Here is a 14,220-nt window from a genome sequence, read left to right on the forward strand (position 1 = left end):
AAACCTCATTCTTTCCGTGGGGTTTCGAAACCACTGACGTGTGCTCTGGCCAAACATGTAAAGTTGATTGAAAATGTGAAACGGAGAAGGATGTTGTATTTTAATTTCCTTATATGAACAAAGAAAAGCTAGTGAAATGAAGCGAGGGAAAGGAAACATGGACAATTTTTTTTTTTTTGAGGCCCAATGATGGGTCACTCAAGGTCGTTTTGATACTTAGGACTGTGAAGCTGTCTTATGTGTGGGCTGACTTGTAACCTTTTATTTAGATAAATGAAGGCTTCCTTCTGGTTAGAGATGGCGTACGTATGCATGCGTGTGTGTGTGTGTGTGTGTGCGTGTGTGTGCGTGTGCGCGCGTATGTGCGTGTGTGTGTGTGTGTGTGTGTGGTGATGCCTTGATCTGTTTGTCACACCTCTGGTCCTGCCTAAAAAGAAATGGATAACTCTTCATTCTCTTCTGAAGCCTTTCCTGATGCAGCGATACTAGGGTTCTTTGATAGCTGTCAACCAATAGGAACTTGTTCATCTTGAGGGTTCTTTGATAGCTGTCAACCAATAGGAACTTGTTCATCTTGAGGTGTGTAAGGTTGTCCTTTGCTCTCTATTTCAGGTTCATTTAAAACTCTTGAAATGAAGGCATCGAAACCTGGCTGGTGGCTCCTGGACACCGAGGTTGGAGAGAACCAGAGAAAAGGAATGCAGACGCCATTTCTCATCATAGACAGAGGTACCAGGAACAGCCACGGGCTATGTTTAGCAGGAGGGTCCCGTTACGAGAATTTTCCTCAACTTTTAGATAGGAAATCATCAAGTCAGAACTCTGACGTGACACAATCTGCACCAGTATCTGCTGTCTTTCTGGCCACGGTCTGATTGTACTGCACACATCACTCACCTGGAAATTCAAACCAAAGGGTCCAACCCAAGGGCAACCCTCTCAGCTGGGGAACCAGTGTAAGGCCTCCTCCTTCCTGGTCTGTGACCACGGAGCAGTGCAAGTGAGACCTTCTCCAGACTCCTAGCTCGCAGAAGGAAAGAGAGACGAGGAATTCAACAATAACCAAGAACCCGGCACCCCAGTGTTGGAGGGAAAGTTCCCATCTGCCTGACCAGCCAGCCAGCCAGTGTTCTTAAGCACCTGTCGAGGACCAAGCACTGGGTCAACATCCAGATAGTTCAGCGGCTGGTGCTCCCTTAGCCGGCTGTCCCTTCCATAATCCGGATGTAAACAACCCTGTACGTTTCAGGCGAATTTTTCAGAACACAGTCTTTCGAGGGCTAGTACATAATGTTGTAAAATGGTTTATTTTAAGATAAAAGCAGATGGAAATCGTTTTTAAAACTAATTGTATTTCAGGATTTCAGTTGTTTTCCTCTAGGGTGTCACTATTTCTATAAAGTGCCAGTCTTATTAGTGCATTTAGATACATTGTAGTCCGTGCTATAGAAGGTAGGTAATAATATCTAATTACTGACCCACCAGAGGTATAAAGTCTAGCTATGGAGTTATACCCTGTTAAATGTATTGTCTAAGCAAAAATTATTCATTGTTCTGTTTTTTGTAGAATGTAAGATGCCGATGGGACTAAGCACAGGCAGCATAGCTGACACACAGATCAAGGCGTCTGAATTTGTGGGTGAGTAGTAGCATCAGAGCCTGTGGAAGCGCCTCCTACAGTTGTGCAGGATACAGCCTGCAAAACCACGCGTGGCAGCCAGGCCTGGTGAATCCAGGGGTTACTGCTCCTCTCCGGGCTTTTCTCTGTCACAACACAGTAAAACAGCTCCATTTGGGGTACTCATCTGGTGCGGGAAGGAGCGCTACGGCAGGAGCTACAGCCTGTTGGCACCCCCTGATCACTGCCACCCCTCTAGGGTATGATGTTCCCAAAGAGTCTCTCCCAGGAAAGGCCGGGAGCCTGGTCTCTCTACATAGGCAGTCTGACCTCTCAGCAGACTGGGCAAGAGGACACGGTTCTTGTGACCATGTGCCCTTTTCCCAAACTCTCCCCACTTGTCCCCATTCTGGCTTTGATCACACGTCTGATAGTCCGGCCTGATCCCCAGGGTCCCCGTTAATAAGACCCTTTGCTGTGCTGACCACTCATCTATTCAAGAAACTTTGCTGATCGCCCTCTGTGTGTCAGGACCTCCTGACTGTCCTTGCTGCTCAAAGCCCGTCCCAAGGTCAAAGGGCGATTGCCAGGGAAGGTGAGGCTCCCGTCCTCCCTGCCATGTCTTCCTGATAGACAGGGACACTCAGCAGCCACCGCATCAACCTAACGGAGGAAAGACAAATGTGACCTGCATGCAAGAAAGGGGGTGGGTGGCCCTGGCCGGTTTGGCTCAGCGGTTAGAGCATCAGCCTGCGGTCTGGAGAGACCCGGGTTCGGTTCCCGCTAAGGGCATGTACCTCGGATGCAGTTTGTCCCTGGCCCTGGTTGGTCGTGCGGGTGGCAGCCACTCGATGTGTCCCTTTCACATCAATGTTTCTCTCTCTCTGTTCCTCTCTCTCCCTCCCGCTCTACCTGAACAAAAAAAAAAAATGGAAAAATGTCCTCGGGTGAGGATAAAAAAGAAAGGGGGCGGGTGGTGGTCGACAGCTGCCCAGACGCAGGCCTGAAGCCAAGAGGCCATCATCACGGACTCAGCCCGGAGCTGAAGCAGGTGCCGGCCGCTTGTTTTCCCTCCTGCGAAAGGTCCTCTGGGGATCTGGCTTGTCCACGGGGACTGAACCCACTTGAGACATTGCTGATTGTATGTGTGTGTTGTTGTTTTTCTTTTTAATTCAGAATTTTTTTTTTCTTCCTTTGGATTTAGGTTATTGGGAGCCCAAATTAGCCAGATTAAACAATGGTGGATCATACAATGCTTGGATGACAGAAAGGAATTCAAAATTTGACTCTAGACCTTGGATCCAGGTATGACGTTAATCTGATTATACTGCTATTGTAATCATAAAAGTGACACTGATTTAATAATTTCTTACTGTTCCTGCAATGTTGTTAGGGGAAGTCGCAGTTACTGCATGCTAGGCACTATTCTAGGTACTTAAAACGAACCCTATGAGGTTGGTCCTAGTAAAACCTCCCATTTCACACATGAAGAAACTACAACACAGATGAACTAACTTCCCAGTGTCCCGCTCAGCTAGCACTAGGTTGGATGGCATTCGGTCCAGGTCCCTCAGTGCTGGAATACGGATTGCATTGCATCAGTAGCTAAGACCCTGGCGCTGGCTCTCGGTTCTGGAGAAAACTGGTTGGTGGCTCAATGAATTAAGGCAGCGTGTGACCTGCTCACAGGGACAGTTCTGTTCAGCGGCTTTGCTATATTGCAGGTGGACATGCAAAGGAAAGTCCTGCTCACAGGCATCCAGTCCCAAGGTGCCAAGCACTACCTGAAGTCCTACTACACCACTGAGTTCCGTGTGGCTTACAGCTCTGACCAGACCAACTGGCGGATCTTCAAAGGGAACAGCACCAGGAACGTGATGGTCTGTGCACTGCGCCCCTCCGAGTCTCCAGACTCACCCTGTGGCTGCTCTGTGTCCATGACTCTTTGTTTCTGTGAAAAATACTTTCTGGGTGTTAGAAATACGAAGGGCTTTCTTCAGGCCTTATGGAGGACAGTGGTCAAATGATGAGTCTGTGTATTACACATTAAAGGGATAAGCCTGGCTTCTAACATTTCAAAACGCCACAAAACTTCAAAACATCACTTTGTCATCAAACTAAATACCCAGAGGTTTCAGATTGGCACATGGTGTAGGGCGGAGTAGAATACCTATCTGGTCTTGTGCCTTCATGAGCTGATGTTAAAAATATGCCACTAAGAGTTCTGATTTTACTAACTTTCTACATTCCAGTTTTCTATATTATCTATAACTAACTTTCCCTATTGTCACTTAGCTGTTTCTAGTAATAATCATTTCTGATCTATCCAACACCTTAGGAGAGATCAGAAAAGTCCTAAATGATGGTTCTTACTAGTTAGTATTGGAGAGAGAATACAGATTTCAATTAGAGCTCGTAGCTTACAGAATTTTACATCTATACTCACGAGGATGTTGGTATCTAGTTTTATTTTTTTATACCGTCTTTTCTGGTTTTGATATCGGAGTAATACTAGCTTCACGAGATAAATTGGGAAGCATACTCTTCTTTTCTGTTTCGTGGAAGAGACTGTCTAGAATTGGTGTTAATTCTTTAAACATTTGGCAGACTTCACCGGTGAAACCATGTGGCCTAAAGATTTCTCTTCCAGGGGGTTTAAAATGACAAATACAATTTCTTTAGCAGTTACAGGCTTTTCAAATGATCTATTTTATTCTGGGTGGGTTGGGATAGTGTTTTTTCCATTAATTGATCCATTTTCTCCGAATTGCTAAATTGATGTCTAGAGTCCCTTGTCCCTTCCCCTTAGTATCCTGATGTCTGCAAGGTCTGGAGTCATCTTGACTATTTCATGTCTGATACTGGTAATTTGCATCTCCTCTCTTTTTGCTCTTCTAGTCTTGTTAGAGATTTGCCAGTTTAAAAAAAAAAATCTTTCCAAAGAACTGGCTCTTTGCTTCCTTACTTTCATCTACTGTGTTTCTGTTCTCCGTCTTACTTACTTAGTTACCTAGTCCACTCCTATCCTGTTTTGGCTGATCTCTCTACACCGCTCTGACGGGGTGGGGGTGGGGCACGCCTCCTCACTGCCTGGTGGTGGAAGTCCAGCTGCCCACCTGCAGGGGGACTACTCCTCTTTGCTGCTGGGTGGGAAGGAGATGCTCTCCGCGGACACTGCAGGGATGGGAGCCTTGTTGGAAGTGGTCGAGGATGAAGGTCCTGGGTCCCTACCTGGCCGTCTCTGACACAACCCCAGGGAGGATGCTGAGGTGCCTTTGCAGCTGTTGAGTGGGGCGGGGCCACAGCTGTTCCCATGGAGTTTAGCTGAAGTAGAGCAATGATTGTCTAAGGGTGTTTGTCTTGCTGGGCTGCCCTGTTTTGGTTCTGAGACTAGAGAAAGCAGGATGTCACGGTTTTCGTCTGTACCCTTGCTGTTTCCTGGCTGCTGGCTTCTTCTCTTCCAAGTCGGGGTTCTATGGGGCAAAAAGAAAAGCCAAGGAACCACGACCACGTTATTCCTTTGGTTCTAGACTTCTAGCCAGTCTGCCTTCTTCTCTCTGCCTTCCAGAGTGTTCTTATGGTTTTAGTTGTTAACAGGAGGAATAAGGCAAAGTATGTCTATACCATATTCCTAAAGTAGAAGTATCCCCAAATATTTTGTTGTTGTTGTTAATCCTCACCTGAGGATATTTTTTCCATTGATTTTTAGATAGAGTGGAAGGGAGGGGAGAGGAGGAGAGAGAGAAAATGGAGAGAGAGAGAGAGAGAGAGAAACATTGATGGGAGAGAGACTCATCAATTGGTTGCCTCCTGCATGCACCCCAACTGAGGCCGGGGATTGAACCTGCAACCCAGGTACATGCCCCTGACCAGGAATCAAACCCACCCGAGACTCTCTGATGTGTGGGCCAGAGCTCTAACCACTAAGCAAACTGGCCAGGGCTCCCCCCAAAATTTTAAAGACCATATTAAGTTAGTTCTGGCCACATGAAAGCTTAACATTACATTATTAAATTAGACCAAAATTGTACTATAAAATCATTTTACAGAGAATTTTTTACAGAACTAAGCTTCTCTTTTTTCCTCTAGTATTTTGATGGCAACTCAGACGCCTCTACAGTGAAAGAAAACCGGTTCGACCCACCGATTGTGGCTCAGTACATTAGGATCTATCCCAGTAGATTCTACAACAAAGCTGCCCTTCGCCTAGAGCTGCAAGGCTGTGAGGTTAATGGTGAGGAACCCAGATGCGTTATTATCTTGCTGCAACTCAGGGCATCACGGTTGGGAGGTGTGGGAGGAGGGGGAGAATTCTTTGCTCTCTTCAATCACTCAGGCCCCTAAAAACACTTTTGGGAATCGGAGGTTCCACGCAGGTAAATGCTCATAGTGACTCAGATGGACACGGGTTCCACCAGCCAGAGGGCTGGCGCTGTCTCTGAGCAGCACCTGGGTGGTAGGGACTCCGCCCTCACCCCCAAGGAAGGGCCCTGGCTGAGAATGACCTCCACCAGCCCGTTTGCAACAGAACCGCAGTTCAAACCGGGCCTGACTCTTCCCAAGTCCCCCAGGTCATTCGACTTCCCTGTAACAAAGTATCTAGCAACATTCCTGGCTGGTTCGGGTTCAGTGCACGTCTCTGCAAGCTGTCTGCTTCCCCGCACCCTGTGGAGGTGCCCAAGCCTTTTCTGTGGAAGCTGCTAGTGCTCAGGGGATGTAATGTGGCCTGTGCTATAAAGAGATCCAGGTAACCATATGTGGCCATGATAAAATTCTACTATGTAGAACAAAGATGTTTAAGAGTCTCAATAACTGTTCTCCTTCTCTGACTCTTAAAACAGTGCTTTCCAACACGTTTTCATTGCAAAACACGTATCGGAAATAATACCTGTCTAGGGGCCTGGGGTGAAAGAATAAAGGAGCTGACCCCGGGCTTGGCCGACACAGACACCATCTGCTCACGACTAAGGGGAGGGGGAGCCCGACACAGAGACACGCCTAAACCGGCTGCGACACGCCTGCTGGGAAGGCGGGCTCCCCTCTGAGGGCGGAGGCAGAGCCACGGTGGGGCCGGCAGCTGACCCTTGGAATCAGTTCCCTCAAAGCAGGGAATGTTGCACAGTACACTCTCCCCATGAAGTAAAACTTTTGTACACGTAGGAGTACTTGAAACAACTGTATACATCGTTTCCGCTCCTTCCCATACGGTACGTGATGTAAGTGGTCCTCTGCTCAGCTCGCCGAGTGAAGCCGCCCTAAATGGGGCACTCAGCTCTGTGAGTCGGTACAAGGTGGCTGTTGGGATGGTTGCTCTGGTTGTTACTCAGCAGTAACAGTGGCCACGTCTCCGCGGCACCGCGCGCGGCGCAAGGAATGCCCACGGCAAATGCCCACGGCACACAGTCCGTCACACTGCTTCTCTCTCCACAGGATGCTCCGCGCCGCTGGGTATGGAAAGTGGAAAGATAGAAAACACGCAAATCACGGCATCCTCGTTTAAGAAGTCTTGGTGGGGAGGTTACTGGGAGCCCTTCCGTGCCCGTCTGAATGCCCAGGGCCGAGTGAACGCCTGGCAAGCCGAGGTGAATGATCTGTGAACACAGTTCTCTGTTTCCGGAGGAAAACTAAGACCTCGCTCTAAGGAACATGGGCAGCCAGACAACCGTCTCTGGCTTCTGCAGGTTATGATCCTGGGTCCGAGGACCTAGGATGTCTGTTGACTTAGAGCTTTAGCTCTAACTGTGGCTCACGGAGAAGTTATTTATCATCTTTGCAGTTCTTTGTCTAATCTTCATTTCGACCAGGGGTGGGCAAAAGGCCAAGTAATAGATATTTTAGGCTCTGTGAGTCATACATTCCCTGTCAAAACTACTCATCTTTGTCACTGTAGCAGGAAAGCAGCCATAAACATTATCTAAATGAATGAGCATGGCTGTGTGCCAATAAAACTTTATTTACAAAGACAGGCAGGGGGCCAAAACTGGCCTTGAGCTGTAGTTTATAAATCCCCTTTGAGCCAACTTACAGAAACGATAAATGGTTTGGATTTGCAACATCTTTTCTTTTTCCACCCCCACAATTTAGCAATATTTTTCATTTTCTTAAGAGTGCCATTTAAATTTTTTGTTCCCTTTTTTTTCCTGAGAATTTTGTGACATTCCTTTAAACAACTGGCAGCACAATAAAATACTGTAACCAGGGTTATAAAATAGTGACCTAAGTGGAAGAAACAGCTTTCAGAGTTATATTGCCCCTGATATTAGCCCAGTGAGTAATTCAGGTGACGGTTTTAGGGCAACTTTATTTAATAGCTGACTCACTTTTACTGCACTCTTCAACTGGCCTGAGAAATCCGGATAACATTGGAATTCAGAATAATCCCATCAATCAATTTATCCCATTTCCTTTTTTCTACCCTAACTCCCTCCCTGACGTAGCCACACTCCAATTCCCCGGACGCTCTGTAAGATTGCCACGCTACCCTTAAATGAGACCACCTGTAGTGCTGGTGGATAAATAGAAGACCTTCAACACCATACAGATAGTTTTGGGAACCAATATCTATGCCTTGAAATTCATGGCTGGGCCTTCAGAGAATCACAGGATGTTACAAGGCGAGGGATTCTACAACGCAGCTGATCCATATTTTTCCTGTTAAGTCTCAGCACAAAGGAGGTTAAATCATTTTAGTTTAGGCTGGTGGCAGAATCGGAAATCTCACTCTCCCGATCAACAGGTCAACGCTTCTTCCACTAACCCAAACAGCTCAGTTTGCAATTTTTGCAGAGGGGGACACTGAGACCCTAAATAATAAAAGTCATAATATTATATTACATTTATATAATTTTTAAAATAAAATTATAAACATAAGAAAACAAAAAGTAAGAGAGGAAGTCAGATGTTTCCCGGACGACCCTTCGGACTGGTCACGATGCCTCCTTGGCACCCCCCGCCCCCCAGTCTACAGCCTTTAAAACAACGTGCTCCGTGTGCAGTTTGCTCTTAGTCTTTGTGAAGTAATACAGGCTCCAAAGATGAAATGTTCATTTTAATTTTTAATGTTTTCATTTTAAACAGAATTATTGGTTTCACTTATCCTATTAGCATGAAATGTCTTTATAGGGTCTCTTTAGAGAGGCTGAATATCTAAGCTAGACATACATAGGCATGCATGCAGCTTGAAGGGTCTCTGCCCCTTCTATACCCACAGAAAATGTTACGCCTAGGAAAACTCAACGCTACCTATATTCTGTTTCAACCTTGAAGACACACTGCAATACCACCAAATTCTATTAGAGGGTGGAACAAAATTAACAAACATCGAATACAATAATTTTAATTCAATTAATTTTCTTTAAAAATACATAAACATGTGACTATACACACATGTACACATACAGACATGCACATATGAGTGATGTTGAGACAAATGTATCAATATTCATTATGTCATATAGAACTGAATGAGACTATGGGGCATGATCAATCTCGCAGAGGTAAAAATTCATCTCAGATTACTCTAAAACTCAGTTAGTCCTCTGATCCCCTTTTTCCAAGTGTGCATCACCAAACGTGGGATGCGGTGCTTTGTTTGGCCAGAGACAGGGCAATTACTACCCCATATCAAGCCTTAGGTATAGCTTTATCAGGTCTCTCAATAGTGTATGTCTTTGAAATATCTGAAAAGAAGAGATGGGACTATTTCTCCTATTTGATATTAGCAATGGAAAGAAAAGTGGGGCTTTTCTAAAATAAACAGAGAGAGGATGCTACCCCATTCTTTCCCAGGTAAGCCTTCAGTAATATCATCATAGCATCTACACAAACTTGCATACCAGAATTACACTTACAATTTATCAATCTAATATTTTTCCCAAGTAAATTTCATTTACTTGTCTATTCAACAAATATTTGATGAACACCAACCGTGTGCCATGCATTGTGGTAGGTGCGAAAAAACAAAACTGATCAGTCCCTGTCCTTGAAAGAGAAGGGACACAAAGATGTAACCAAATAATGATTGTAAAATGTGTGAAGTACTCCAGAAGAAGTTACTATTAGGGCTGTAACAACAAACAAAAGGAGCAGAGAAAGCTTCCAGGAGACGGAACCCTAAGGGATGAGACAGAATAGAAACCTTTTGAGCTCTGGCAGTTCTGAGTAACGTGGTCTGAAAAAGCAAAGGTTGCAGCACCTGTCCTAGCCATGTGTTCTTCTCATTTGCACAGGCCAACAACAACAAACAGTGGTTACAGATCGATCTGCTCAAAACGAAGAAGATAACTGGGATTGTAACACAGGGTTGCAAGTCTCTCTCCTCAGAAATGTTTGTGAAGAGCTACACCATTCAGTACAGCGACCAGGGAGTGAACTGGACGCCTTACAGGCAGAAAACCTCCATGGTGGACAAGGTACAGGGCGGCATCTTGGCAGAAAGAAAGCACTTAGAAAACTGTGCTGTGATAAGAATAGTACTTTGCATTTGCAAATAGCTCTTTGTATTTGACAAACGTGGACTGGCGTGTACCACCTCATTAAGTCCTCTAAATCCTAGCTAGCTCTGCAGGTGCCTGGTCTTGGGACAGGGACCATGCACATTATCTTTCTGCTTTGGCTGGGCCACTTGTGAGGTAGTAAGAACAAAACTCCAGGGGACGATGTGAGATTTAATTACCTCCGGTTGAGAGACACGGCGCTCGGGCTGCTGTAACAAATGACCATAGACTGGGTGACTTATACACATATTTCTCACACTTCTGGAGGCTGGGGTCCAGAGCAGGATGGTCAGGTTCTGGTGAGAGCCCTGGTCCTGTTATGTCTTCCTATGGCCTTCCTTGTTGAGCTCATGCAGGGAGAGAGCTCCCACGTCTCCTTCCCTTTTTATTATGTGTATTAATTCCATTTAATGTAATCCTAGTTACTGCCCAAAGTCCCCACCTCCTAATGCGATCCCACTTATTTGATGTAAAATATCAAGTTTTATATATGAATTTTGGGAGGACACAAACATGCAGTCCATAACAGGGGTCTAGAAATCCTTCCACTGTGAAATAACGTCGTATTAGCATTGCCTCGGATATACTTGTTATTCCTGTCTGATCAATTACCAATGGTTTGGTTTATTTCTCACTGTAGCAGGATGTCCTCATAGCAGGGTAAGCATCATTGTCATAAACAAATGGTGATTTAGCTTCTGTTGTGTGTACATCTTGGGGAACTTGCAAAAAAAAAAAAAAAGAGGTGGGAGACACAGTTTAGCTGAGGATATAGGGGATGTCTGAAAATGAGAACTATAGACAGGTGGTTGCATTTTATTTCTTTTATAAAACATTTTTAAATAGGTTTGTATTGATTTTTTTTTTTTAGTGAGAGAGGAAGAGAGAGAGATCAAAACATCCGATGTGAGAGACAAACATCTACTGGCTGCCTCCTGCACGCCCCCTAATGGGGATCAAGCCCACGACCTGGGCATGTGCCCTGATTGGGAATCAACCCGGGACCTCTCAGTCCACGGAATGACACTCAATCCACTGAGCCTCACCAGCGTGGTTTATTTCAAATGTTAGTAATAGCTAACCGTTTATTGGTGCCACTATCTGTCACTTACTAGATACTTGTTATGCTTACACACTTTTTTAATCCTTACAACTTCTATAAGGTAAAATTTTATTATCCCCATTTGAAGAATCAAAATCGGAAAATGTAAGTAACTTGCTCAGATTCACAGTTACAAAGGGCCGGAGGGCAGACACGGTTTTGTAGCTGCCCCCTGACACCGTAGCAAATGTTTTCTCTTTCCCTGAGTCAACTCACATCACTGATGAGGTGCGGTCCCTAACGGGGGCTCGCCCTGGAGTGTGATTTTGTCACGGACTGAGGATCATCTCGGTGCTAATGTTGTCTGTGTTCATGAGGCCCACGGTTTGAGTGAAAAGAATTTTAAGAGTATCTGTAAGATGTTTTTATACCCATCACATCATCATTAAGAACGTCCTCGTGTTCTGCTTTCAGGTTTTTGAAGGGAACAGCAACATCAAGGGGCACGTGAAGAACTTCCTCAGCCCCCCCATCATCTCCAGGTTCATCCGGATCATCCCGAAAACGTGGAACCAAAGCATCGCCCTGCGCCTGGAGCTCCTCGGCTGCGACGCTGACTGGAGCTGAGTGCCCGAGGGCACGGGAAGGGTGAGAGACAGCAGGCCGTTCGGAGGGGCAGCGCGTTTCACAGCGATGTTCAACTCTCTACCGGGGAACAGAGAGTCTATATATGGAACTGTTATAACGGAACTCCTTGCTACCATCGAGTGAGATGATGATGGCTCTTCCTTCTGCATTAGTTTGAATGTAAATGGAAAAATATCAAGAACCAACAAGAAAATGGCTTAGCTTTCACAATAATTCAATATGCGATATAAAGCCATATTCTACGCGTGTAGTTAACATGTTTCACGATAGTTCTTTTAAACCCTGAACACATTACTAAAAGAGAGATTATTTTTAAAAACCATATCTAGCCCTGGCCGGTTTGGCTCAGCGGTTAGAGCGTCGGCCTGCGGTCCAGAGAGACCCGGGTTCGGTTCCCGCTAAGGGCACGTGCCTCGGTTGCAGTTTGTCCCCGGCCCTGGTTGGTCGTGCGGGTGGCAGCCACTCGATGTGTCCCTTTCACGTCGATGTTTCTCTCTCTCTCTCTCCCTCCCTCCCACTCTATCTGAACAAAATATTGAAAAATGTCCTCAGGTGAGGATAAAAAAAAAATAAAATTAAATAAATAAATAAATAAATAAATAAATAAATAAATAAATAAAGACCATATCTGGTTAGCTGTCACCCCTACATTTTTCTTTGAAACACACACACACACACACACACACACACACAGAAACTATGATTTAAGAGTAAAGGAAACAAATGAGATTCGTTTAATGGTTGACTTTTCTCGACAGTGGAGAGAAAGACAACTTCTCATGTGACATGGTGAGTACCTGTGATGCCCTGTCCCACCTACAGGACAGCGGTGCCCCGGCCCACCTACAGGACAGCCGTGCCCCGGCCCACCTACAGGACAGCCGTGCCCCGTCCCACCTACAGGACAGCCGTGCCCCGGCCCACCTACAGGACAGCCGTGCCCCGGCCCTCCGGAGGGAAACACCAGGAAGCACACTTTCGGTAGTTCCGCTGGCCGTGTGAATCAGACTGATGACACCGTATCGTGTTCGGTCTGAGGGGTCACTGGACGTAGGACACGGAACCTTGGCTTCGCTCTAGCTGCCACCACAGATTCGAAACGCAGGCTCGCCTGCAGGAAGGCTGACACCTGTACGGCCAGCACTGGGACCCGTTGACCCAAGTGCAGCTATTCCTGTCAGACCTGCCCCTGGCAAATGAACGCGCTGTGGTCACTCTCTGGAAATGCTTAATAGTTTTTTTAACAATGAGTCTAACGTGCAGTTTGCAATAGGCCCCACAGATGATGTGGCTAGTCCGCGGACCCTCTGCTGTAGCAACGGGAAGGATCTCTTCTGATCTCCAAGGTGTAACAGAGGCCAGTAAAGCATGCCGAGTAGTAGGCAGGAGGAGAGATGAGAACGGAGCATGAGACCCAACTTCTTTATCCAATGTATAAAAAATGAGGCTTCGAAGGTTCAACAACCAAGGCTATTGCTTGTTCGCATCAGAGCTGAAACCAGAAACGAGATGATCAGACTCCCAGCCGCTCCTTCGGTCTGGTTTCTGCTTCATGAAATGGAAATGATAACAATTATGATTCATCCTCCCCAGACAGGTAGACATGAATATTAATAATAACTAGCAATGGGTATGAGAATTACTTGTTTGGCAGTCAAGGAAGTGTTGGGTTATATCTGATCCGTGCGGAAATATTAAAACCCCTCTCATTTTGAAATGAAAATATGTACTTTTATTCCTCTCTTTGAAGTCATTCAGATGAAATCGCAACTTTTGCTGTATCATATCCTCCACCGACATAGCATGGACCACTGTTTGTTATGTTACCACTGGTTGCTATGGGAAGGAAACCAAGTGACTCACAGAAGAACCGTGAGTTGGAAAAAGAAACAGATACAATCTGAGCCTTGCTAATCCCTGAAAACGAGAGTTGAAAATGAGGGTAGCACACATGCAAAAGGATCAGAAGAAATTAATGACGTGTTTTAGAACCACTTTGAATGATGACTCATTTGGGCGAGCTCAGGGGGAAACCCTCCGCACAGAGCTATGAGGAAACATCTCACCATAGAGTTGTGCTCTGGGCAGAACAAGGGACGGCGAGTCAGGAATCTGGCGCTACGCTGGCACGCGCCCTAAGGCACGGGGTTCACACATCCTGGAACACATCAGTTTCCTGCTGCCCTTTTTTGTCTTGCTGTTTTTTTCTTATCCAGCCATACCATGAACCACTGTGAATGCCCCATTCTCCCAAGTTACCCTGTTCTCGCAGTCTAGAGGCAGGGAAAGCAGGACACGGGCAGGCAAAAACCTGTGTGTGGCGACATCGACACTGTCAGGGCCCAGGTCACGAGGAAGATCGTCCTAGCTAGGTACCGCGCTGGGAGAGAGTGCAGAGATCTAACATGTGATCTCTC

General features: G+C 46.0%; 1 protein-coding gene across 3 annotated transcripts in view; it reads left to right on the forward strand.

Moving 5' to 3' along the window:
- F5 (coagulation factor V) overlaps positions 1-12,191 on the forward strand; it is a 58,093-nt gene extending 45,902 nt beyond the window's left edge. For all 3 annotated transcript variants that reach the window (XM_036273586.1, XM_036273588.1, XM_036273587.1), the window contains 8 exons: positions 613-729; positions 1,568-1,639; positions 2,823-2,923; positions 3,343-3,498; positions 5,708-5,852; positions 7,049-7,200; positions 9,847-10,029; positions 11,630-12,191. In XM_036273586.1, coding sequence (XP_036129479.1) covers positions 613-729; positions 1,568-1,639; positions 2,823-2,923; positions 3,343-3,498; positions 5,708-5,852; positions 7,049-7,200; positions 9,847-10,029; positions 11,630-11,782 — 1,079 coding nt within the window. In that variant the 3' untranslated portion in view covers positions 11,783-12,191. The remainder of the gene's footprint in view (positions 1-612; positions 730-1,567; positions 1,640-2,822; positions 2,924-3,342; positions 3,499-5,707; positions 5,853-7,048; positions 7,201-9,846; positions 10,030-11,629) is intronic.
- Positions 12,192-14,220: the final 2,029 nt, after the last annotated feature.

This window comes from Molossus molossus, unplaced genomic scaffold, assembly GCF_014108415.1.
Source record: "Molossus molossus isolate mMolMol1 unplaced genomic scaffold, mMolMol1.p scaffold_m16_p_20, whole genome shotgun sequence".
Lineage (NCBI taxonomy): Eukaryota > Metazoa > Chordata > Mammalia > Chiroptera > Molossidae > Molossus > Molossus molossus.